The following is a 26,749-nucleotide window of genomic DNA, read 5'->3' as shown; positions in this document are numbered from 1 at the left end:
CAAATACACTATGAAGGCGTGGACCAGGGGAAGGAATAACAAGAAAAAAAGCATGGCATATTATTATAATTACTAGGAAAATATTAAAAAATAAATGTCCTATTATCATGTCAGATGTTTCAAAAAATGTTATAAAACAAAGGTTTTAAAACCTTACCACTTTGCAAATAAAAGAGTATTTAGAGAAATACAAGTCCTTGAAATAAGCCTGAATGACAGCTGCACTATGATAGTTTTTCATTCCCATGAGGAGAAATTAATGCACATGGTCACAACAGAGACTAAATGGCTGGCAAATATGACTGAAAGGAAAAAATACAATAAAAAATAAATAAAACAATTCACAAAGTTACATCAGAATCTCAGAAGTGGAATGGATCATATTAAGTCCTAAAAACAATAAATAACCAAATGAAGTATCATCATACATTTCGAAAACTTGTTTTTAAGAACCAGTGTCAATATTTAATTCAAGTATTTAATGAAACACATAATATAAATCATATTTTTAAATCCCAGTATCATGGGTAATTACTAAGTTTCTGGTCTGGGAGATCACTGGGGATCTAGCCTAATTTCCCAGAAGACTGTCTAGTTAAATTTTACCCAGGATCAGTGGCGTAGCAAAGGCAGGGCAAAAGGGACAAATGTCCCAGTGATATCTTAGAAGAGTGCAAGTCACACAAAATAAATGTAAAGAGGATTATAAGGTACATGCAAATGACCCCTTAAGGACACCAGATGTAGTGGGGTTTGGCTTTATTGGCCTGCATTTGTCCATTACTTGACTTAAAAAGAAATAAGTCATGGGCATTCAGAACTGCCACATAGTTGAAATAAGGATGCCATTTATAAAGCTATTTAAAAGTCCTTAATTAGCCATAGTGAAGTAAGTTTCTTGACTTTTGGAAGGAAGGCCCTGCATTTTTATGAATGTCTCCTCCTGATAGGCTAATTGTCATGATAGCAAACTAACAGCTTAGTTTAGTTGGAAGGTTTTTACAGTACTATAAAATGTTACCACAGTCTTACATGAAAACATTTTCTCATGAAATTAACTTACAGAAACCTAATATGAGAAATGTGTAGTGTGTTTGAGTTTGATAGGGAGTTGTGGGTTTGGGTGGTAGTGCTGTTTTAGAATCCTTAAGGGCTGGGATGGTATCAACAAACTGAGTGTAGACAATCTGGAACAAGTGCAAATATAACAATGGACTAATTACTAAAGTTATTCACTCATGCTTTATTTTTTAATATCTAACTGTGTGCTTTCTTTAAATTGCTAAATCTATTTGTCTTTGGTGTTTAAAAAAAATGCTCTGTAGGTGGGGGGGCAAATGAGGATCTAATATCAAATCAAATTTACTATAGGATATACTCGTAAAAAAAAACAATAAAGAAAGAAATTCATTTTGATAAAATGCCACAAGAGATGGTAAAAGTAGAAAGTCTCTTGATTTATAAGGATATCCAGACAAAATAGAAGTATCTGCCAAAAATGTAAAACGTTATAGCCTGCTACATTATGTAGGGTATGTAGGCAGGTGATGAATACTGAAAATGTCTTGAAAAGTCCTCTACAGTCATAAGGCTTTTGTCATGTATAGACAGCGCTAATAGCACAGTTAAGACAAAATGAGATTTAACATGTGACCATACTTGTATATTACTTTATGATTAATATTGATATTGATATTTCAAATTATGTATATGTTAAATAAAACAAATATGAGAATAATGTGAACTATAAGGTGAAATGTACTTGAAAAAATATAAACTTAATAAAAGATGATTAAAAAATGAAAACTCTGCAATCATTGCAGCATGCATGAATAATACTCTGTGACCCCACAAGTTTGTGTTCTAGCCTTATCCATTCATTCCGCCTGTCTCAAGTCTTGCGTACTAAGTCTACTTACATAGGTTCATACTAGGCTATCTGCCCTAGGGCATTTATAAGCCTAGCCAGAGTGTGTTTGGCTTTCGCCACCCATTTTAAATTAATTTTGCTATGCCCTTTTTCGAGGTTAGTATACTGTGCCTCTGTCTAACAGTGACACAGAAGTGATACCCGGGGTAAACCTACTATCTCCCATCCACTCATCAAGATTCCTCTTGAAGAGAGTCAATGAGGGACTCTACCTAACCTGGACTGGGATTTTATTCCAGAGTGAATGGAGCCTCTGGGTTATGAATCTGTCCCTCCAGCATGTCCTATTTATTTCAGTGCTGAGGTTCAAGTCTCTCGAGCGCGTAGCTCGATGGGATTTGGATTTTCTGAGGTGCAGCATGTCCATTAATTCCGGGTTGGACATAGCTTTATACGTCAGGCACAGATCGCCTCTGAGCAGGTGGTATGCCACTAAGTAGAGCTGGAGTTTCTTTAACCGGGCAGCATATGGCATCTGTTTGAGCCCTTTGATCCTCTTGGTGAGGTACTTTTGGGGTCTTTCCAGTTGCTGCAGGTGTCTGGTAAGGTACATCCCAAAAGGGGCATTGTACTCAATTATGGGCCTGATGAGGGATGAGTAAAGAGGCACAATGACCTCCCCTGATCTAGATGTGAATCCCTTCATGATTAGGTGGGCTATATAAAATGTTTTTCTAACCACTTTGGCCACGAGATTGTCAAATGAGAGATTGCTATCAACTTGGCTCCCCAGATCCCTAATTACTTCTTCCATACTTAATGGATTACCACCTATGTGGTAATTTGTGGCCACTTTGTTTTTGCCAAAGGGGATGACTACACTTTTTGGCGTTTAGCTTGAGGCCATGGCTCTGGCACCAGTTGTCTGTTTCTATGAGGCCCTTTTGGAGGACGCTTGTGTTGGCCTGAGAGTCGATTATGGCGCCCAGTTTGCAGTCATCTGCGAACTTGGTCAGCCACAGTCCTTCCGTGTTAGCCTGTACCTCCGAGAAATATATACCGAACAAGAGAGGTCCCAGGACTGAGCCTTGTGAGACGCCACTTGTAAGTGGTTTGGAGTCTGACATGGCTCCAGCAATTCTAACCATGTGGGTTCTGTCCTTGAGCCAGTTTGCAACCCATCTAGTGACATAGGGGTTTATATTTAAGCTGGTGAGCTTATCTGTAATGCCTGAGTGGGGTATTGTAAGGTCCAGGTAGGCTGTGTGGACCACCTTCCCCTTGTCAATGGCCTTGGTGACTGTTTCAAAGAAATTGACCAGGTTTAAGAGGCAGGATCTGCCCTTAACAAAGCCGAACTGTGTAGGATCCAGTGTCTGTAGGTCCCCAATATCTTTATGAGGTCCATGATGATCCTTTCCATAGCTTTGCTGACCAAGCTAGTCAAGCTTATGGGGCGATAGTTTCCAGGATCTGTTGAGGCACCACCTTTGTGGAGAGGGACCACTGTTGCTCTACACCACTCTTTGGGTACATATCCTGCAGTAAGGCTGAGATCGAACAGTAGTTTTATGTTTGGGTTTAGTTATTCTTGGAGTTCATGTAGGATGCAGCCCGGGACACCGTCTGGTCCCATTGATGCTGTGTTTTTTGCTTTGGAGAGGGCGGTTCTTACCTGAGCATCTGAGATGTCAGGGGGGCAGCACTCTGCTGGGATAGATATTTGCCCTTTTGGTGGGGAAGGGGGGAGAAGTTTGCACTGAACCTGTCAGCTAGGATGTTGGCAATGTCTGTGGGTTTGGTGTATTTTTTGTCATTTTGGACTAATTCTGAGCATATCTGGGAATTCCCACCCAGGTTCCTAACATAACTAAAGAAAGCCTTGTGATTATCCTTAGTGTCCTGTGCAATTTTTCTCTCGAAGCTGGCCTTAGACGATTTTATGAGTGCCCGTAGTTTTTTGCTAATACTAATCAAAGATGCCTTCCCTTTTTGGGATTTTGCTCTATCATGTAGTAGCTTCCTCCTTCTATTGTATAGTTTGTTTACGGCTGGGGTCCACCAGACAGGACGCCTGCCTTTGGAGGATTGGGTCTTGGTTTTATTTGGGATTGCATGATCCATGCATTCCTGAAGGTGTTCATAGAATGCGTTTATAAAGGATTCTGCAGTCTGGGCCATATTTTCCACAGGCCCGGGCACTTTGAAGGATTCCACCTCAGTTTTGAGGAGTGTGAAATTTGCTTTAGAGAAGTTTTTCACTGTGGTTTTCTGGGCAGGGGCTGGGGTCGGGATGTGAATATCTAGTGAGATTAGTTTATGGTCTGATCTTACCAGTGAAGGATACACTTCTGGTCTGGAGCATAGAGTCCCCATGTTGGTGATGATCAGGTCCAGTATGTTTTCCCCTCTTGTGGGAGTGGCAACAAGTTGTTCCATAGCATTTGAGTTTATAAATTCTAGGAACCTTTGGGCTAGTGTGCTGGAGCTAGAGTAATGCTCCCAGTCTATGTTAGGATAGTTGAAGTCGCCCAATATAATGGTATTTGGAGAGCCCTTCATATTTTCCAGTGTTCTCAGGAAGGCCGCGTGGGGTTCCTCGGTTTGGGAGGGTGGTCTGTAGCAGCCTATAAACTGGAAGGCAGTTTTACCCACTGTTAGTTGCACATGGATAGTCTCTGATGCTTCGTGCTGTGCCACCAACCTTGAGGGTGGGTATCTTTGATGAATATTGATACCCCCCCTCCTTTTGTGGTTCGGTCCAAGTTTTGGGGCCGAAAAACATGGTATGAGGTATAACCTGGTAGTGCTGGGGTGCTCTCGGGAGCCTTGAACCAGGTTTCTGTTACTGCACAGATATCAATGTTCTCCATGCTAAGGAGAGTTTTGAGTGCGTGCATCTTGAGGTTTAGACTTCTGGCATTGAGTAGCATTACTCTTAGTTTCTTATCCCTTGTGATACCTATGGAGGTGGGTTTGCCTTTTGAGCCTTGCCTAAAAAAGGCACTATGGGGGTGGCTAGAGCCTTTGCCAATATCCGAAAGCCCAGGGGTGACAGGTGCAAGCCATCCCTAGCAAAGCATCATGGCTCATCAAGCATGTCATCCCAGGCAGACAGGCATTGGATCCCCTTTGAATGACACCAATACTTAAGCCAATTGTTGAAATTGATCATCTTGTCTTCATATTGTGGCATCATTCTTGGTGAGGGTAAGATGCTACTCAAGGTCAGGGTCATACCGGCCTGGGCTACATGCTCAGAGAGCTCCTCTGTCTCTTTTCATGCAGTCCAGGGAGGTACGTCTCAGGTCATTCACACCAGCATGGACAATGACTGAGTCATATTTGTACTTGCCTTGGAGTGACCTGAGTGCTTGTGTTATGTGGCGGATCCTAGCGCCCGACAGGCAGCTCACCGTGACCTTCTCCATGTTCAGCCTGGTGAGCAGGACGTCAGTGTGCCTGATGATAGAGTCACCTATTACAAGTGTATCAGGTGTGTTGTTTAGCCTTAAGGGCTGTGACTGTTCGGCACACTGGCTTTGTGAGCTATGTGTTGCACATGTTTTGTTTTGGGGTAGCGGTTGTTTGGGTGTCTGCTTTGGAGGTCTCTGCTGTTTAGGCAGATTTTTATTTAGTGCCTCCGAGTATGTTTTTGTGTGTTTATGTGTTTGGTTTGCTGTTGGGGTGGGTCTGTGTGAGACTGGAATTGTAGTGAGTGTGGTTTCCTTCTCCTCCTGACTGGTTATGCCAGTACTGAGTTGAGAGAGCTTAGCCTCCACTTTGGCTATATGGTTGCATCTCTCACATGTGTTGGAATTTGTTGGGAGGAGGAGAGGGTTGTCTGTGTACATGAGGCAGTTGTAACATTGCCTCAAGATTCCCAGATTCACCAGCTGGACCGGAGGGGAGATTGACAACTGACCTTTGGACATGCTATAATAGTATTGGGAATTCCTTTATAATTGAAAAAAAGGGCCAATGGGGAACAAAGTACTCAAGGGGAGTTTGTGAGGGTGTAGTGATTTTAATTTTTTAGTGCTGACTTATATAATTGCTTTAGTGAACAAGTGCCAGGCTTTAGAGTGGGAATAGGGTGTTTATTATGAGAATTAGATCAGTTCTAAGGGAAAAAGTGAAGAGCAGACTTTGTGTAGCTGAGAATGGTTTAAACCCAATTAAGTGGCGCTACGCTATGCGCAAAATCGCGCTAAAGCGGGTTTTATACAGGGGGACTTGAAAGAGCTAGAAATTGGCCCAAAACGGCCAATAGATTACCAGATTCTTGTGCTGGGATCACTCTTCCAGGGATAGATAGGGTGCTCCAAGCTCCCCACTGCCACTGGTGAACAAAGAAGCCTCCCTTTATCCAAGAAATGGGCAACACAGGAACTTTCCAAAAGTCCAGAATACAGCAAAGCCTGTATTTAGACTACTCTAGGTTAGGAAAGACGGGAAACAAGGATATATATTTTTTTTGTAACAAACAGCAGGAAAATGCAATAAATTTGTAACACAGGCTAGCTCACTTGAGTGTGTAGCCTCAACAGGTAAAAGCAACAAACAGGACAAACTTTAAAAGTGCAGGTGCAAAAACAACTTTAAACAGTTTAAAACAGTTCAAGAAGCAGAAATACTTGCAGTTTAGCTAGATTGGACAGTCGCCCAGGTAGTAGCAGGAAAACAAACACTTTTATCAGGTTAGCAGTCGCTCTTTTAGCCTCTCTGGTGCTAGCACCACTCTGCAGGACCACAAGGAGCTTGGCTGAGTAGTAACAAGCGCAAAAAACCCACCAAAGTGGGTTTTATACAGGGGGACTTGAAAGAGCTAGAAATTGGCCCAACTTTCAGAAAGAACTTCTTTAAAGGATGAAGAAACTGCAGCACAGATGGTCAGTGGGATTAGGAACAGTGCCAGTTTTACATTGTCATACAAAGCATGCTTCTGTTTCTTACAGTTTTTTTATGTTGGGGCTGTATCCCTTCTGGGGTTGGCAACTAGCGTGGACATTTGAATAAGTCATAGATAAGCATTCGTTGTTTGATCTTTGGTGCAATTTTTCAAACTGCTTCTGCAATGCTGTAATTCTTATATAATCTGAAAATTTTTTTGTGTGTGTGCAGATGGGGAAGCAGCAACTGAAACTGTGAAAAGTACAGTTGTATAAGTTGAGCTTACCGTAACATTAGATGTTCGAATGATTACTGCTACAGTAGCCTTAGCTATATGGGTTATATCTTGCAAAGGATACAAAACAAGCCAGCTTCCAAAGCTTCAAGGCACCTTCCACATGCCAAAACTCTCAAGCAGCTTGAAATGAGCTGAGTAAAAGAGAAATTTGGGAGTGAAGCCCTTCAAAACGTTTCTGCCAGCAGAGGGAGGAAGGCTGAGTCCTGAAAATACAATGCTAGAAATAACAAAAATAAATGTCCTCACCGTGGCATAAAAAATACACACCAAAAAACAAGGGGGGGGTGGAGGTAGGGAGTGGTTACTGAAACAGTGATCATTTGGACATCTAATGGTAAGTTCAGCTTACACAACTGTATTACATTCTTCATATTGATCACTGCTGAAGTAGACTTAACTATATGGGTAGATTACCACAGCCAACTATATTTGGGAGTAAGAAGGGGAACGGCCCTGGAGCCTCTGGAAAATGGTACTAGCAAAGCTTGATCAAGACCAAGAGAAGGATATTGCTTTATAAAAGTATTTACAGAGGACCAGGTGGCAGCTTCTAGAATTCTTAGGTTCATAGGTGTGTACTAGGCTAATGGCACTGGTGCCTTTACAAGCCTAGCCCATAAGATTACGCAGGCATCTTGCCACAAAACCTTAGTTCACAGTGCCTTCGTCAAATAGAGCCACTGGAGTGATCTCTGGGGTGAATTTTCTATTTCCCATTCACTCGTCAAGATTTCTCTTGAAGAGGGCCAGTGAGGTGCTCTGCTTGACATGTATGGAAAGTCTATTCCATACCATGGGCAGTCTCTGGGTTATGAACCTGTCGCTCCAGCATGTTCTGTTGATTGTGGTAATGAGGTTGAGGTCTCTGGAGTGTGTGGTGTGGAGGGATTGGGATTTAGATGTAGCATTTCTAACAGAGCTGGGTCAGACATGGCTTTGTAAGTTAAGCAGAGATCGCCTCTAAGTAGGCAACGAGACAGAGATTAGTTGGAGTTTTTTGAGTCTGTCCATATAGGACAAATGTTTAAGGCCTAGCATCCTCTTTGTGAGGTACTTTTGCGGCCTCTCCAGGTGTTACAGGTGTTTAGTGAGGTACATGCCAAGTGGGGAATTGTACTCAATGACTGGCCTAATGAGGGAAGAGTAGAGGGAGACAATGACCTCTTTTTTCCTGGATGCAAAACCCTTAGTAATGAGATGTGCCACATAGAAGAACTTTCCTGACCACAGTGTCAAAAGAGAGGTTGCTGTCAACCTGTGTTCCCAGATCTCTTAATAACGCCTTCTGTGTTCAGTGGACTACCATTGATATGGTAAGTCGTGGGAACCAGGCTTTTCCCACAGGGGATGACGACACATTTTTTGGCATTGAGCTTAAGGCCATGGTTCTGACACCAGTCGTTGGTCTTTTCTAGAAAAAAACATAAATGAAGCCAAGGCCCTGGCAGAGTGGGCCTTAACCCTACCGGGAAGAGATGTGTTGTGGTGAGTATAAGAAAAAGTAATAGCCTTGTAATAGCCTTAGATAACCATTTAGAAATAGTCTGTTTTGACACCAGCTGTCCCTTCTTCTTACCTTCACAAGAAATGAACAATTGATCTGAAGACTGAAAAGATTTAGTTCTGTCAAGATATTATCTGAGTTGTCTGTGGACATCCAGGATATGGAGTATTCTTCCTCCTTTATTTTTAGGTTCAGGAAAGAAAACTGGGAGAGGAATAGTTTGGCCGAAGGAAAACTCAGATATCACTTTAGGCATAAAAGAAGGATTAGTTCTCAAAGAAATCCTGTCCCTATGGAAAATGAGGTAGGGTTGACTCACCATAACAGCTTGCAACTCAGATACCCTTCATGCAGAGGTTAGAGCGATCAGTTTTCCATTTTAAGGAGCTAAAGTCAGCCAGATTAGCTGTTTCAAATGGAACAAGTGTTATCTTCTCTAACACAAAATTAATATCCCAAAGATAGGTCACCAATTTACTTGGAGGCCTTTTATGCAAAATCCCTTTCAAGCACATTGTGACTTGAGACTGCCTTGAAAGAGGAGGATCCATGGGCAAACATGTTAAAATTGCCAATAAATGAACCTTGACAGATGAATAAGAAAGGATATAGGATATTAACTTAAACAAATATTACAAAACCAGAGAACAACTAGCCCTGAATGGGTGATGGTTATGTTGCTGGTACCAACTAGAAAAACTTTTCCTCTCACTAATACATGATTTTCTAGTTGCAGGCTTTCTTGCCTCCATTGGAATATGTAGCACATACTCAGAAAATAGGTGCCTAAAAGAAAATAAGATCCCATCATCCAGACAGTCAGTTGAAGATGATTGATGTTAGGGTGTATCAAATACCCATGTTCATGTGTGAGTAGATCCATTCTGTGAGGAAGTTTCTGATGATTGCCTCTGGGCATTTTCAAAAGAAGGGAGAACTATGATTGCCTGACCCAGAATGGTGTCACCACAATGATATTGGAGGATTCCTTCTGAATCAAGTACCCTGGATATTAGTGGAAAGGGTAGAAAGGCATACAGGAACATTCCCATCCAAAGAAAAGGCATCTGTCTTCCAAGCCTTCTTGCATGGAGCCCTGGAACAGAATTTTGCAGGTTGATTGTTCAAAGAGGAAGCAAAGAGGTTAGGTCTACTTGAGGAACTCTCCACAAATGGATCAAATCTTGGAAACCCCCCGCTCTGCTTTCCATTCATGAGGGTCTGCCCTGGACCTTTTTAGCTCGTCTGCCACACATTTTTGCTCTGATGGAATGTAGGATGCCTGTAGAGTGAGATTGTTCTGCGAAGCCATATCCCAAGCTAACATGGCTCGTCTTCAAAGGTGGTATGACCTGGTTATCCCTTGCTTGTTTATGTACCACATGACTGTAGTATTGTCTGTAACAATTTGAAGAGATCCTGGGACCCAAAAATGGTTCAAAGAGTTAAGTGTCATGATCAGGGCAAGTATCTCCTTGATATTTATGTGTTTGCATCTGTCCTTGGTGTCCCACACCCCCTGCACTTTTATCCCTCCTGAAACAACTCCCAAAGCAAAGTCTGAAGCATCTATGGTGACTGATTGCTTTGGAGCAGGGAGGGAGAAGAGGTGACCTGGATTTAAGGATATTAGTTGCATCCACCAAAGGGTTTCTCTTCTGACAAACTCCAGTACTGGGACCTGGAAAGATAAAGGGTGTTGATGCTGGGACCAAAGAGATTTCAGGTGCTACTGTATCTTTCTCATGTGGAGTCTTGCCAGGGGTATCATGAGAATCATAGATGCCATGAGGCACAAAATCCTGTAGTATTCCCTCGCAGTGATGAAGCCGAGTGGAAATCCTTAGAAATAGATCTACATAAAGATCTATTTTTTCCCTGTGGAAGAAAAGCTCTTTGAACTGAGAAAAACAATCCTGTGCGAGGGAGTCAATAAAAACCTTTGAATGTTCTCTTGGAAACCCAGCTTGTGCAAGAGCTCTTTCACCCAGGAGAGAAATTCCTGACATTTTGAAAAACTCTCTTCAAAGATAAGCAAGTCCTCTAAATATGGAAAATGTGGATACCTTGTAGCCTGTAATGAGCTATAATTGGAGCTAAACACTTTATGAACATGCTTGGTGCAGTAGGTAGTACAAAAGATAAGGCAGAGAACTGATAATGCAATCCAGACACACAAAACCTTAAGAAATGTATGATGATAAGCATATTTTAAGTCTAGTGTTACTAGGAAACCTGAAAGAAGAAGAAGAAGAGTTAGCAGGTTGTGAAGTGACATTATTCTGAATTCAGGCACTATCACAAGCAGGTTTAGGAAAGAAAGATCCAGAACTGGTCTCCAAGCATTTTCTTTCTATGGCACTAGGAACATTCTTGAATAAAACGTCTTCTCCACCTAGGAAGGAGGAACTGGTTCTGTCACTCCTTGGGACAACATGTGATGAAGAACAGGTACAAACAAAAGAGTCTGATCTGCAGGATGAGGAGTGACCTCCTGGAAAGGAGGAATTTCCTTCCACCGCCATCTGTAACCCTAATGAATGATTTGTAGCACCCATTTGTGTGAAACAATCTGTTGCCAAAGAGAAAAATGGAAATTCAGACTTTCTGAAAAGGAGCCAGCGTGGGAGGGGGTCACAAGGTCTCTTGAATAGTCATTCAGACTTGTAGGTCTGTCCTTGGTTTTAGGAGGTTTGAGACTTCTTTATAGAATCCCCTGACACTTCTTAAATGTCTGTTTACCTTCATTCTATTGAGACTGTTTATTCTTTTTTCTGCTAAAATTGGAGGAGAAAAATGAAAATCCCTTGGACAATTTAGAAAAAGAGGCTTGAAAAATCTTCCCTGGATGAGTGTGCCCTGTCATCACATTTTTTGATCACCTCTGCAGCAGAGGGCCCAAACACTAAATCTCTATCCAAGGGAGAATTTAAAATTTCATTTTTACATCATCTGAGAGATTCTGATAACGCAGGTAAGTACACTTCCTTAAAATGTTACCAGTGGCCACAGCCCTGGAAGAAGTATCAACAGAGTCATGCACACACTGCAGAAGTAATCTGTGCAGTAGAAGAAACTTAAGTTATTTAAAGCAGATTTTTCTTCGCAAAAAGAAACTGTAAATAAAAACATTCCTCATACTTTCACAATTTGTCAGAACAAACTTTAACATATGAACCTGACAATTTAAAATTCTAAAAATCAAAGTTGCAAAATTATACACTTTTCCCCATATCTATCAATAATTTTCCCATTCTTATTAGAAAGAATAGGATTGTAATTAACTAAGTGCTTAGCAGCATTGGAGTCAACAAAGACTATAGCTGTTGGGTCAGGTTTGGCTATAGTGGATGGAAATTTAAAGGACTGAGGAACTTTATACATCCTATCTGCCCCTTTAGGGATAGTGGGCTGACTATTAAGAAAATTATAGGCAGTAAGACAGACATCTGCTAAAGCAGATAGAACAGGCGGAATAGTTGTAGGTTCTGGAAAATCATTCTGTAAAAACTCGTAGCCCACTGAGGGAACTCCCATAGCCACAAAGGACATAGCTAACCCCCAGTCAACAGTGGCTGTAGGTTCTACACCAGTGGGATCTGGGGTAAAAGATGAGTGGTCTGAGGTACAACAAATGGCCACAGCAAAGGAAAGCAGAAGCCAGTCATTAATCTTCAAATGCATCAGAGGAGTATACTGTTTGGCAGCAGTAAAGCTCTGAAGGGTTTTGCACCCAAACTTGCCTTTTAGTCAGCTCAGCTCAAGCTGCCTGACAGTTTGATCATTTGGAAGGTACCCTGAAGCTTTGGAAGCTGGCCAGCTGTTATATCCTTGGCAGGATATAGCCCATATAACTAAGGCTACTGCAGCAGTGATCAGTATGAAGAACATTAGTAAGCAGCAGTACAGAAATCATGAATTATATCTTGGAAAGAAACGGTGTTTGCTCAATTTACTATAGATATAAACTGTACCGATGTATATATGGTATGTGTGACTAAGGGTATGTATGTGGCCTATGACAGGTTGGCATCCTATTCAGGATTAGTTCCTCTGCTTTAATTCCGGTCAGGACCAGGAAAGGCTTCATCTCCCCATGACCCTTAACTGGAGTAAGTAAGTAATCAGAAAATAAAACGAAAAACTTACTTTCTACATTTCCTTCTTCTTTAGTCTGACTTCCAGTTACATGGGCTGCAATTCTAGTTTGTGGCAGTGACAGTGAGGGTGTTTGCACTTCAGTCGATAAATACGGAAGAATTCGGGAAACTTCACCTGAGGGGGGAAAAGTTACAATGATTACTGTACTAATGATATATTGAAGCATATATAGTTAAATAAAGTCCCACCAAATATAGAATAGAGTCACTGATTTATTAAGGGCTAATTTATTTTTTTTTTCATATTTACAGGTTTCTATCAATTTACATATTACAGGCCAATACAACTACATCTGAACAAGTTTATTATTTCCACTGTCCAATATGTTATAATTATATAACAAATGGTAAAGTAAAAAAAAATTCTGCATCATCAGGATATACGAGCCTGCTATACTACAGTCCTTCAATATTTAAAGAAACACTATGGTTTACATATCTGTGTTTAATATCTCTGTTATATCATAAACAGAATATTCATGAAAGAAATGCAAAGGTGTATCTCTGAGAGGCACCAGGCATATGAGGCCTCGCCGTCCACGGGAGCCACAAGTTTATTACACATTTCCATGTGTATAAAAGCACACACAGCTGAGGTTTTGGTAAGTAAATGTGGAACACGAATAACACATTTCTTACTTGTTCATGGATCAGGCTAATGGGCTAACTGCAATCTACTTGATAGTGTCTGATAATTTCTGGCTGTATTGTGTATTAAATGTGGAAATGCCCTGTGTATATCCAGCATCTCCTGGCACAGGGGCACACAGAGTAAGGCATGACCAGTTGCCTTTACAAAACATATGTCCAGGAATAACTATGCAATACCATTGTAATAAGCAAACACTTGCCAGGATCAGAAAATGTCCACCAAATTAGTCTATTCTCTTACACAAATGTGTTTCTGCTAAACCTCTTTCTGCTTTCACCAACTATACGTGTCTTCAAAAATAATATATTTTTTAGACAGTTTCAATCTGTTTCGATTAACTTTCAACAACTTTGCAACATCAACAGTCATTTAGTACAGTCTAATAAAATTAAAATGGCTAACTGGCAACAGATGTTTTCACATGCATCAATAATAAACTTTTATTTTCTTAAATATGGCTTTAACTCACTAACTTCATTTAAACTTGTTAGTTTTAAACCACTGGGAGCACATATCCAATGATTATTTTGCAGTAAAACAGACAGTTGAGAAGAAGCTAGAGATGAGGAAAGAGTTCAACTGGACTTGGAGAAAGCATATGACAAGGTCCCAAGAAAGCTGATATGAGCAGTCATGCAATGGTTCAAAGTCCCAGAAACAGAGGTAAAATTAGTGCAAGCTACATACAAGGATCCAATCAATTACAAACAGTATTTGGACTCACAGAGGGTTCCCAGTGTGAATAGGTATGCACCAGGGTTCATCTCTGAGCCCACTGCTTTTCATAATCAGGATGAACTGCATTAGCAAACAGGTTGGAGGGAACAGATAACAACGTTGCTGTATGCCAACTATGTGGTATTACAGGCAGAGTCTGAATAAGAACTTCAGCAAATGATAGGAGAATAGAATACAAAACTGAAGGCACATGGGATGAAACTGAGCACAGATAAGATAGTTGTAATGGCAGCAAATGTTGGAAAGCCAGAAGAGGCTGAGAACCTGGAAGGGAAAATGGTAGCACATGTTTTAACTTAGAAGTGAAGCCTGAGTGAAGTGGTCAGAGCTACAATCAGAGAGGCTGCACTGATCTGGCACAGTGAGTCAGGGGTACCATGTGACAGAAGAATAACAAAGAAGCTGAAAAGTAAGGTCTAGAAATCAGTGCTACTGTATGGTACAGAAACTTAGGCAGTAAACGCATTGCAGTTGAGGAAGCTAGAGGTGATGGAGATGAATTGCCTGAGATGGGTGGTAGGATGCAAATTGTGAGACAGAAGAAGAAATGAGGACATCAGAGCAAAAGCCCAAATAGCTCTAATTACAGAAAAGGTCAAACAGAACATATTACAGTGGTTTGGGCACATGTGCAAGAAAGCAGAAGGCAATCTGGTAAAGAAGATTTGGGACAGACAGGAACAAGCCAAGAGGAAACAAAGGCTTCTAGTAAAGAGATGGACATACTGTATTAGAGAAAACCTGTGACCATTAGGCATGACTGTTGAAGAAAGTGGAAAAGTGGCACTGAATTGAGAGAGATGGTGACAGTTGGCATGACACACTGACACCCCCCCCCCCATGTAGAAAGAGGGAAAAAGGGGTTGATCATGATGATGATGATGTTTTAGGTTTATTTAAATTTATATCCTACTCCATGCATAAGGGCTGATGCTGGGCTGGTCATTTATTCCTGGGGTAATAGTAGCAGAAATAGTAAATTAATACTAGTGGGAACCATCTTATTAGATCAGCGAGAAGAATATTGTAATATTAATGCACTCCTGTGCACCTTTCCAAAGCATCATGTACATTGTTCTGACAGCAGTCTCTCCCCCAGACCTGATCAGAATGTTTTGATACAGAATTCCTAATTTTCTAGTTGGCTTTCCAGCCTCATGTATTCTCAGTATTAAATAGTTGATTATCCAAACTAATTGGGACCTAGGGGAGTTTGGATAATCAAACTGTTCAGATAAACAAACGTAAATTGAACAGGATAAAAAACTTTTAAAATCTTGTTTTTTTCTGCATGCAGGGAATACACTTCTGAACCATTCAGCAATTCCAGTGGGCAATAAAGAATATTTTTCACACATGAGCTAGCTTCAAGCTCAAAAAATATGCACAAGTGAATATGTACAATGTTTACATATTCAGACATTATGATTTTTCCTAACCAAAAACTTTGGAAGACTGTGTTTGGATGACTGACTTTCGGATAGTCGACATTCAGATAACTGAGTCTCTCTACTGTACTAAGACGATATACATAGGATGGCCCTAATAATGTAATGCCCCCCCCCTTGTAGTCTTGATCCCAAAAATGTCCAAAGACTGTGTTTGTCTAATGTTCACCACCCCACTACACACATAATCTGATCTACCTGTGAAGGTGAAATTAATGTCTTACACTCTTACCCAGCCTTACCAGTGCTTCCATATAAGGACCCACCAACACACACACACTTCTAAACTTCATTTATAAATGACTTCCTGCCTGAGATTTCCAGGCATTACTGGACATGGTGCCGATGACTGAAAATATGGAAGTTCAGAAAGACAAACAGCAGTCAATGCTCTGATAGAGAGGAACATGTTGGCAGTGCATTGTAACAGTGCCATGTGTTCCTAATTATAACTTCAAAGGTCTGTCCTGAATCCAGTATTCTTTACTATGTCTGTTTCAGACGGACCTCCGGGAACAGAGAATATAATCAGAATCTTTGCTGGTGAAGTAAAAGTGATGCAGTGATGGAAAATGAAGACAAGTCTAAGGAAGGGCTTAGTAAAGCCCTCCAAGATGACAGAAAGATGGCAGTTGAAGTTCAGTGCAAACAAGAATAAAGTACTAAAATATTAGGTGTAATAAAATACATTTTGAATAATGACTTCTTAATGCAAACCATTTATTCTCCTCAGCAACAGGTCTTTAAGTTATGACAGGAAAGAAACATTTTCTGTTTATAAGTTTAACCTCTCTTAGGACCAATGTATTCTATTTAAGTATAAACAGACCATTTTAATACCCAAGACAAATCTGCAGCAGAAATTTCCAAACATAAAAAAATAACTGTCAAACCATTAGACTAACATGATATTGCTTAAAATGGACCATCACAATAAAAAATATCTTTGTCTCCCTTTATAAAACAGTTCATAAAGATAGGAGATGCAATAAATTACTCAGTTTGTATGACAGCCTTAAGTATTTGCCAAAACTTCATATAATTAATTTTCTTAAAATCAGTAGCTACAAATAAGCAAAACAAGGCATAGTGTCCTTGCAAAGTAGAGAAGTAATAGACTCCATCACAGTGGAAATTACAAACAATTGTGAACGGCCACATCTACCAAGCTTTTACCATAATAAAAAGAAAAAAAAAAAAACAGGAGCTTGCCATACAAAAATGGATTAATTGCAGGATTAATTTACAGCATCTTCCAACACACCTTAACAATTTGAACTATGGCCTCAGGTAGAACATTATGTTGATGTACAAAACAGACTTGATTCTTTTTCAAAGGTATCTGACTGTGATCTGTCTGATGTAGAAACTAAGTTTTATAATTCCTCCCTCTAACCAGTGCACCCACTACCAATTAACTCCTTGCATGTTGTAGAACAGTGATGTTGAACCTATGACGTGTGTTAAAGGTGACATGCCACAACATTTTGGGTGACACACCTGCATTCACCAACACCCAAGTTACCAAACAAACTGCTTTTGCATTTGCTGCTTGTGTGAAGGGCATTGAATTACTTTGTGCCAGGAGCCAGTTCAACAACAATGCTGCAAAGGTAAGGAAGGTATTAACCTCAGACTATTTTGGTACACTGTCTCAACAGAGTCTATAAGGGGCAGTGCTGACATTGGTTTCTCTTCATGGTTACAGTTCTGCAAACGGCAAGTAGTCTGCATTTCTAAGCGTGTGCTGCTTTACATTCCTCGCAAGTGTCCCTCTCAATTCCCTCCTAAAACTGGCAACTTTTTACACTTAATAACTATAATTAGATTTATAGACTAATTTTACTTCAGAAAATGTATATTAATTCACGTTCAGTTTTTTCAGTCATTGTCTCAAATTAATAGTACTAGTAGTTTAAAGCTGTCCATGTCTCTATTTCTAGATTTATCCCTGATTCTGTTGAGATTTATCTCTGATGCATTAAGAGCCATGCTGTTATATTTATTTTCATTTACTTAATTTTTTTGTTTGGGGGTGTGACACGCAAGCAGAGTCAAGTTAGGCATTTACCACATTTCTGACACGCCAAACTTAAAAGGTTCACCATCACTGCTGTACAACAAGCTGCCAAAGTTTGAGGAGAAAGGAACTGATGTCAAAACAGCAAGAAACAGGTCTGGTGGTATTTATCACAGGTGTATTGGTCTTCCACGAGTCCAGTGAGAGGTTGTGATAGCAACTAGGAAATGTTTGGGGTGTATCCTAAGGGAGATAGACTCAATGAGCAAAGAGGAAATCCTCACACTTCAGCAGACCCTGCTGAAACCATCACATAAATGTAGTGTGAGATAATATCTGCATGTTGGGCTTATGGAAGTACAAAACAGAAAATGTCTATGGCTCACTATACAGTCCTCATTGGCAGTATTAGGTTGCCCATATAGCTGTGCTGTGACTTCCTAACATCCACAATGCATATCTTCTTCTTTCATAAAACAATGTGTGAACCATCTAGGTACAGACTGACATGGTTGTGACAAAGCTGCATTTGCCACCCCACCCTCGTGCCAGTCTCCCTGCTCTGAGAGTGAAGTCTGAGGCATGGCAGCATCTGACCAGCAACAGATGGCTGCTGCCTCTGCATACATTAACTTCTGTTTGACTTGGGTCTACCTCACCTGAAAACCCTTTCTGTGGACGCAATACCTGTGCTCTGCGTGGTTTCTGCTACCAGTGATCAAGGGTCAGATTCCAACTTCCCAGTCACATTTCCATAACATTATTATTCATAAGTTTGTAAGTTAATAGATGTGGTGTATAACTGCTGTTTTTGTGAGAATTCTATGCACTGTTTTGGAGATTATCTCCTTTACCCAGTGCTGTGTGATGATGGCATTTTTATATGTAAGTAGCACCCTGCAAAAATACTGATTTTAATGAGTACTGTCCACTTTAGAATGATTGCATTCTCATTCAGATGTGATCAAGGAATTAGTTTGCTATGCCTTGTATGTAGATTGCTCATAAGAGAACCACAAGACAGTTCCAATTATTAAAGGAGAACTGAACTGCAACTTCTATTCTGGCTTTCCTGGCTTTATGACATGCCATGCTGGTTTGGTTTACTACTGTTTCTGGGAAGTATGATACCAGCCAGTCAAAACCCACATGCAGATGTCTGATTCACCCCCCCCCAAGCCCATGTCAGCAGTGCTAAATGCATGACAGAGTGTGTTAAACAAGAGAAATACAAAACAAGCAAGAAACTAAAGAGTAGATATGTAAACTTTTGGCATTTTGGCCTGGTTTCAGTGTGCCATCTCATTGCTTGCACTAAGCAAGCACTGCAAATTAATATGTTTAGTTAATGTAATGGATTAGCTTCTAGTTTATAAGTGCGCGCGCCCGCATGTGTGTGTGCCTGCATGTGTATGCATGCGTGTGTGTGTGTGTGTGTGTGTGTGTGTGTGTGTGTGTGTGTGTGTTTGTGTTTGTGTATGTGTTGTTGCACTTAGATGCCTGTAACATTCATCAGCCTTGTTCAAGAAAAATCTAACATTCAGGCTATGTCATGTCAAATAAATAAATCTCAAGGACCATTGCAGCCTCAATATGTAATATTTTGGACCTTCTCATAATTGCCCTGCACCCAAAGTATCTGGCCTAATGGAGAGACCCATGTTATATTGGAAACATAAAGTTGTGTACTGTCCCAAACCACCATACTTTAACATTATATGCTAGCCATACCTCTCAAATGTCCAGGTTTTTTGCCTCATATTTTCAGTCTGTTTCTTATAAAATTGTGGTTTTCTTGCAAATCATTGAGGATTGAAGTTAGAAAACAAAGGCAGTAATTTGAGTTCTAGACTTCTTACACTACATGCTAATTCAAAACATGTTATTCTATCAGCTTTCCTAAGTCTGTAAGAGCAGCATTTAAAAAGGTTTCTCTATTTTTGAGCCTTTGTCCCCCCATTATTTATGGCATTGTCCAGATTTCTTGCTCAAAGAGGTTGAGAGGTTTGATGCTAGTTGCTAGTTTCAAACTAAGGAAGTTGTGCAAGCTGTATAGTATAGGAGCGTACTCACTGATTAAGTGCTCCCATTATCACTAATAAAATGCTAGGATGATCCCAGTACATTCTTGTTTATTTTGGAATACAGGAATGGAAAGCTAGGAATTGCACGCATGCAATACCCTTGTACACAGTTTCAGGATTATCCTAGTACTCTATATCTGGAGCTCCTCCACTGTCCCATCTCTTCACTTCTCACATTTTCTAATGTTAAGTTAGCGTACTGCTACTTTTGGTAAGGTCTTGTAGAGAACATCCCGCATAAGAATTATCTTAAGTGAAGTGCTTCTTGAAATTGTAAATATTTTGAAAAACTTTACTTCTTAAACCGAAGATTACAGAAATAATGAATGTAATACAAGGTAAGAGGCTGATATAAATCCTTCAACAGCCCAGTCAAGCCATAAGAGAGACTGTTGTCCAGTACGGTGTTTCACATTTGCACACAGCAGAGTATGTTCTCCAAAACGATTTACCCATATGAAGTTGCACATAAGGCCTCATCAAGCCTTATTTCTGATACCTTTGAATAGTTCGCTCGTACTTTACATAGTGGTTAGAAAAAAAACTCAAATCAATATCCTAATGTTCCTGCTTGACATTAAGTTCATCTCACATTCTTTCTTTAGTTTTGTAGTTATGTTGTACTGAATGCAGTCACTAGTTCAGTGTATAGTTTTAAAAGGCTGTATCACTCCACAGGATTTATATTTCTTTTTCTGATTGTTGCACAACAAAATGCCCTAATGCTGCCAGTGACAACATGATTTTGTTTTATTGCCAAAGATCCTTTATTCCTCCCAACTGCAATACAATGCACTTCATGATCATACAGATTTTATCAGGGACAAGACAAAAAATGTTTGGCTCTGCTTCTCCATTCCAATTGTAGGGAGGGATTACAAGGAGTACAGTGACTTTCTTATTGAACTGTCTGAGTCTGACAAGAGGGAGGGAGGGAAGATAAAAAGGTGTTGCTGTCTGGGTCAGTTTAACATTTTTAGTAAATCATTGACTCCCTCCTGATTTTTGTTACCATGTTCAGGACAGCCTTTTATTGTACCTTTGAATATTAAGTCCTAAAACAGAAGTGGCTAACACAGCTACTTTTTGTCCACATTCAGAATTCTTGTACTATGTTATACTGTTAGAGCCTGCAGAAGATTCCTGCTGAATGTCATACGACTGAACGAGAAGCAAATTATCTGTTCCTGGGTCTGACACTATTAGGCGTAGGACTTCAGCCTCATCCATAAAAGACTGGTTTGGTCGTTATTAAGTTATTTACATTGTATTGGTATACATAACTACATTAATATAGCTAGAATATGACACTTTATTTTGTTTTCTTAACGCTGTTACTGTGTTAGATAACATGTCCTGGCCCTGGATCTGTTTTGTACAGTGCTCATACACATGGCTTGATCAGTGTATATAATGCAAACAGATGCCGTGACAAACACCACAAAAGAAGGGAGTCAGATGTATCTAAAACATACAGGTGGCTATATAGATCATTCAAAGGTCTGACTGCACAAAAGCACAATGAGGTACCCAGGAGAGGTGTTGGCAGAACACAGAGATGACAGATCATCTTTTCATGGTTTGTGACACTCTTGGATAAGGTTACATTAAAGTTCAAAATGATTATTTGTTCTCCTCAACACATACACAGCTACATATGTAGTTGCCATTTGCATAGAGTAACACTATATTTTTTTTAGTTATTTCTAAGATGAATGTTAAAATCATTACATACATTTAAAACAGCTGATTACAGGTGCTCACATCCCAGTACCTCCCAACGCACCTGCTTGCTGTGCTTGTACCCCACTAGCCCAATATCCCATTTCTATATAGCCTTCCCAACACTTGACCTGATAAAACTTTACAGCCCTACCAGAACCTAAACTCTAACAATAAAACTCATAGACAGTTCTCAATCCAAGTCCTCAGTATATTACCCTAAATCTCCACTCCCCTTCCTTAAACCCAAAATACCAGTCCCTAGACTTACATTTTTTGATTGTTCTTCTAATTCTAAAATGCCTCACTCACTCTCTAAACCTAGAGCTCTCCTCCTAATCCCTAATCCTACAGCTTTCCACCTACTCCCAAAACTTAAAACCCCCTTCTCCTCCTTAACCCAAAAGCTCCCTTACCCAAAATTCCTTCCCCACTCCCTCAGCATAAAATCCTGTCCCACTCCTAAGACTAAATATAAAATCCCCTCCCACTCCCTAAGCTGAAAATCCCCTCCCACTTCCTAAGCTGAAAATCCCCTCCCACTCCCTAAGCCTAAGCCTAAACTCCCCCTGCTGCTCCATGCCCAATGACCGCTCACCCAAATGCACATTTGAGTTTGCGTGTGAGCAGTATCCTACATGAGCTACAAGGCACTCAAGTTCCTGTATTTGAGACAGTGGGTTTGCATAGTTGGAACTTGAGTGCCTGTAGTGTTCCCCATTTAAAAGTACTGCAAATGAGCTACAGAATCATAAATTTTAATGATGAGCTCTAGATGAAGAACACTGGTCTATTACCACTGTTCCATAATCTATGGCTACATATTCCACAGCTTTAAACCACTTGCCAGGAATCCTTGCACAAGGCTTAAAAATTAAACAAAACAAAAATCAGTTCCCAATTAAGAGATGCATATTAATTCTAATACTTGAATTCATTTTATGATTTTGAACTTCATATAAAGCAAAGCCACTTTTATGTGGGGCAGCCAGATAGGTAAGATCAATAGTAGCTAATAGAATTGGTGTAGTTTTAAAACACTACGGCATGAAGTGCAAATAAATATTGCAATTTTTGCACTGAAATGATCTTTATTTAACATGGGTGTGAACATGATGTCTCTCTTTTTTTACCAATTTGTTTTTGCAGATTTTCTCTGTGTGCTAGTTTTTCTGAGGAAAAAAAGATGTGTTCAATAATGAAAAAAGTCTACAAGCAAACTACGTCAGGCTCTAAAACAAGTTACAATTAGGGTAGCACACCACCCTAAACCGTAATACAATGCTGAATTTCAAAAAACAGCTCTGAGGTTTCTCAAGTTACATAGATTAATGAGGAACTGCACAGCCCTACACCTGATGCCAAAATATTTCTATGTAACAACTCTTAGAAATTTTATATAGACCTGTATATATACACCTGAAGAAGCGTAGTTTACCTACGTGAAAGCGCTTGTGTTTTTATGGAACAATAAAAGACGTTTTTTTCATTCATTTGGCTCTTCCATGTGGTGACTCCAGCTTGGATCTATTATCTACATCTAAATTTTATATAGACTTTGAATGCAAGAAAAAACATTATATTAGACTTTGAATGCGAGAAAAAACATCCACGTAACAGTTACCCAATGATGTGTATGTGAAGTAACTAGTGCTCCACCTGAAGGTCAGAAATGGTAGTGTTACTATTATATATTTGTGATTTAAAATGCCTGCAGTACCATTTTGACGTACAGATGGAGGTAGTTTCAGGCAGCAGAGGAAATGGAATCCAGAATTGCCAGTCTTGGACTGCTCACAGGGATGGTGGTGCTGTGTACAAGTCACCCCATTTGTACACGGGATTAATAAAAAAAAGTTTGGACTAAGGGTACTTTTCCGTTAACGGTGCAGCAGGCAAAGATTGTGAGTTGTAATTTGTTGATCCACATATGTTCGTGTGAAATTTGCAGTCACGTTTTTTGTGACAGATTTGGACTCAGGCCTGATTTTTACATTGGGAGTCATGTCTGCTTTTTGCAGGAAGGAAACCAAACTCCAATAAACCAAGCAAACACCTACTGCCACTGCATGGAAAGTCTTTCATCCTCTTTATTTAAAAACACAGTAAGTGTGTGTCCCAAGTGCAGTTGTACCAGAAGTAAACATCCTTAAGGAAAGGCAATGAATAATTCAGGATCTTAAGAGCAGTGTGTTTAACAAGTTATAAAAGTGGGTATTCAGTCAAAGTAGTTTTGTGTTGTATCTGCTGCCATCCAGCCAAAACAAACACATTTTTGAGGCGCAGGCAACGATGCCAAGTGTGACAGAGCTCTGTGGAAATGACCCAAGAGCTGCTTGATTGTGCCCGGTAACAACAAGGTAAGGTGAGTAATAAGCCCTGTGGTCAATAAAACAACTGCAGGCTGGACTCTGTAGTGCATTTCCCAACTGTGATAGATCAGATTACCACCTACTTCAAGTAGCTGGAAAATCCTTGGTCCTGTCTGATGTAAAAACACAGGAAACAAGTTGCTGTAGTGTAAAAATACAGTGTCTTCTCCAACAACTACCTAGATATGAATTCAGTGCAAGTAATTCAACATAACAGGCAACGACAGGCAAAATGCACTGTTTCATAAACAAGCAAAGGCAAAGAAGTCAATCAGGATATCAGCAGCAGTGTACAATGGGAGGAGCTTTCGAAGCTCAATTTGCAGTAAGGGCAGGCAGGTTACAAACTGCCAAAAGCAAAACAAAGAACGAGAGGGTGTGTCAGAAAAATCACCAGCAGGGAGTCAAACACTGTTTGGAGTTTTTGTAGGTCTTGAGTCTTGTCACAGAATACAAGAACACAGTTTTACTCTGTGCATTGTGTCACTGAAGAAACCAAAAACACCAGGCCAAAACACATTTCTCAACACAGCAAAAAATGGAGTAGGTAATACGGAAAGCAGATGTATCAATTCAATCTGCTACACATGAGACACAAAAAACGATGTATCTTGAATGTATCTCTTTTTCAGGCTGCATTTCACAGCAACATTTATGTTTGGTGACAACTGCTGCCCCATTAACGGAAAAATACCAGACTAAGTTTTAGTAGGGCACCACATAGAATGCCACCTCTGTACTTTCAGGCTAAATATTGCATGGATTACAAAGTTTTACCTGTTATGCATGCAATATTCTGGCTGACATATAGGTAGTGTTGTATGGTTGGGCACATTTGTGGACTGTTAAAAGCTATGCTCCAGGCCTGGCTGTGTTCACTCTATATCAGGAAAATGTAATCAGATGCATTTTTGCAGAATGTGCCATTGCCTGTTTTTGGTGTAAATGCTCACCGAACACATAGGTTATAATTTAGCATAGCAAAGGAGGCCGCAGTGGTGCAGTGGTTAGTGTTATCACCTCACAGCAAGAAGTTGTCCGGTTTGATTCTTGACTGGAGTGCTTTCTCTGTGGAGTCTGCATATCCTTCCCACGGTTGAGTGAATTTAAAGACATGCAGGAAGGTGCAAGTGTGTGTGGGTGTGCCTTCTTTGAAGGCTGGGTGCCGGGCTGGCAACTCGACACCATAAAAATTCACTGCCAATCATTAGTGGACTGGAGTTCCACAGTGGCGACCCCCTAACCAGGAAAAGCTGAAAGACAGTTTGTTATCCTACGTTTACTAGATGTGTTCTGTTCCAGGTATGACATCAAACTAAGGGGCAGAGATATTTTTTTTGTCTTGCAGTAGCATTGCATATTATTTATGAAATGTGTCATTCTTAGACTTAACAAGATATGTTATGGTACTATGCAGTAGTTCAGTAAACATATTAGATGGACTGGGAGTGGATCTTAGGGAGTATGCATGGGTAAAATACCACCGAAGCAATAGGAAAGAAATGCTGAAAGTTAAGGTAGTCCACCTGGATGAAATGATAGTCAAAACTGGGGTTTATGCAATTGTATTAGTAGTACACATGACCCTCTTTGATGTCTATGTAAGTGGCAGTGGCGAAGGTCCTGAAGAAAGAATTTGCCTTGTTTCTCGACAATTCAAAGTTATGTAGAAGTACTGCTATACAGGAAGGTAACAAACGGATAAGAATAGACCTTACAGGATTAGAGGAATGGTTTAAAATAAGGAAACAAATTCAGTAACAACATCTGACAAGCAAAAGCACAGGAAAGGAGTCTGCAGTATGAGAAGAAATAACAGTATTAGAGGCAACCGGACTACAGATAAACAAGCAATGTAACCCCGTGATAAAGAAGGAATGGCAGAATACAGTAATGCATGGAAAGCATCAGCAAAAGAAACCAAGAAACTCCCTGCTGAGACAGTGGAGAAAACTATGTTTGTTAGTGTACATTATTTGCAACAGCCACTTTTGCAAACATCACCAAAAGTCAAAAGTACTCTCTAAATTCGATTTTAGCATGGTAAAATCCTCTTCTGCCAACAGGTGGAAACTTCATTATTAATTATACCAAATAAAGGGGGTCAGAGGTAAGGCCCTTGTAAGAAAATAGTAAAACTTTACCTCCCTTTTGAGGAGAAAATTCATATTTTACTCTGAATCCGTTTGTTTTAATTTTTGTGGAATCTGCAATCCTGCTATTCATAATCATGGAATGAAAACCTGCATTTTTGCATTTCTGGTACATTTCACATGTAATTAACAATGACCATAGGCTGAGCTACTACTCAAAGTCAAACTGCTACTCATATTTGCCCCAGGTTGAAAGTTGCTAGCTCTGTGCTGCAGTCATATGAACTGCTTTAGTTATCTGGAGCATCTAGTCATGCCTTAAGCTCTGTATTCCATACACATCAAATCAGTTATGGGAATCACCAGTGGTTCTGCCTGGCAATTATAAAAGGGGATGACAGTATACTTACACTTTTTAAGTTACCTATAGTGTATATTTACATACATGTGCCGTATAGTTTTCACATGAGATACTATTTCTTATGGTAACACAAAAACTGTAAAAACAGGAACTTGGATACAAAGCATAAGGCCAAGGTGAGAATCCTATCATCCCACACTAGAATAAAATGTGAAAATGAGCAAGTTATTTAATGTCACAGTGTTCTTTGGTTGTTCCAGAAATCTATGCCTCAATGAACCATTCCCATTTTTTTCCCTGCCAAAAAAAAAAAAAATATATATATATATATATATATATATATATATATATATATATACATGTAAAGTCATGAAGACATTAGCACCATTCTCTCATTTTAGCTATTTTAAAATCAGATATAAAGATTAAATTATTCAAAATGTATGTAAGTTTAGTAATTATTCAAAATTTATGGAAGTTTAGTAACTCAATCCACTGATCCAGTTCCAGGAAATCTGCCTGAACCACCACCTT

The 26,749-nt window shown here is 39.9% G+C and overlaps 1 protein-coding gene across 3 annotated transcripts in view; it reads right to left on the bottom strand.

Moving 5' to 3' along the window:
* Positions 1-26,749, bottom strand: part of TNFSF10 (TNF superfamily member 10) — a 294,194-nt gene that overhangs the window by 204,795 nt on the left and 62,650 nt on the right. For all 3 annotated transcript variants that reach the window (XM_044070233.1, XM_044070234.1, XM_044070232.1), the window contains one exon: positions 12,715-12,840. In XM_044070233.1, the coding sequence (XP_043926168.1) occupies positions 12,715-12,840 (126 nt within the window). The remainder of the gene's footprint in view (positions 1-12,714; positions 12,841-26,749) is intronic.

The sequence above is a fragment of the Protopterus annectens genome, chromosome 4.part1, assembly GCF_019279795.1.
Source record: "Protopterus annectens isolate FY-2018-M chromosome 4.part1, PAN1.0, whole genome shotgun sequence".
In the NCBI taxonomy this organism is placed as follows: domain Eukaryota; kingdom Metazoa; phylum Chordata; order Ceratodontiformes; family Protopteridae; genus Protopterus; species Protopterus annectens.
The sequence above is the reverse complement of the archived record's forward strand: the minus strand, read 5'-3'. Positions and strand labels throughout refer to the sequence as shown.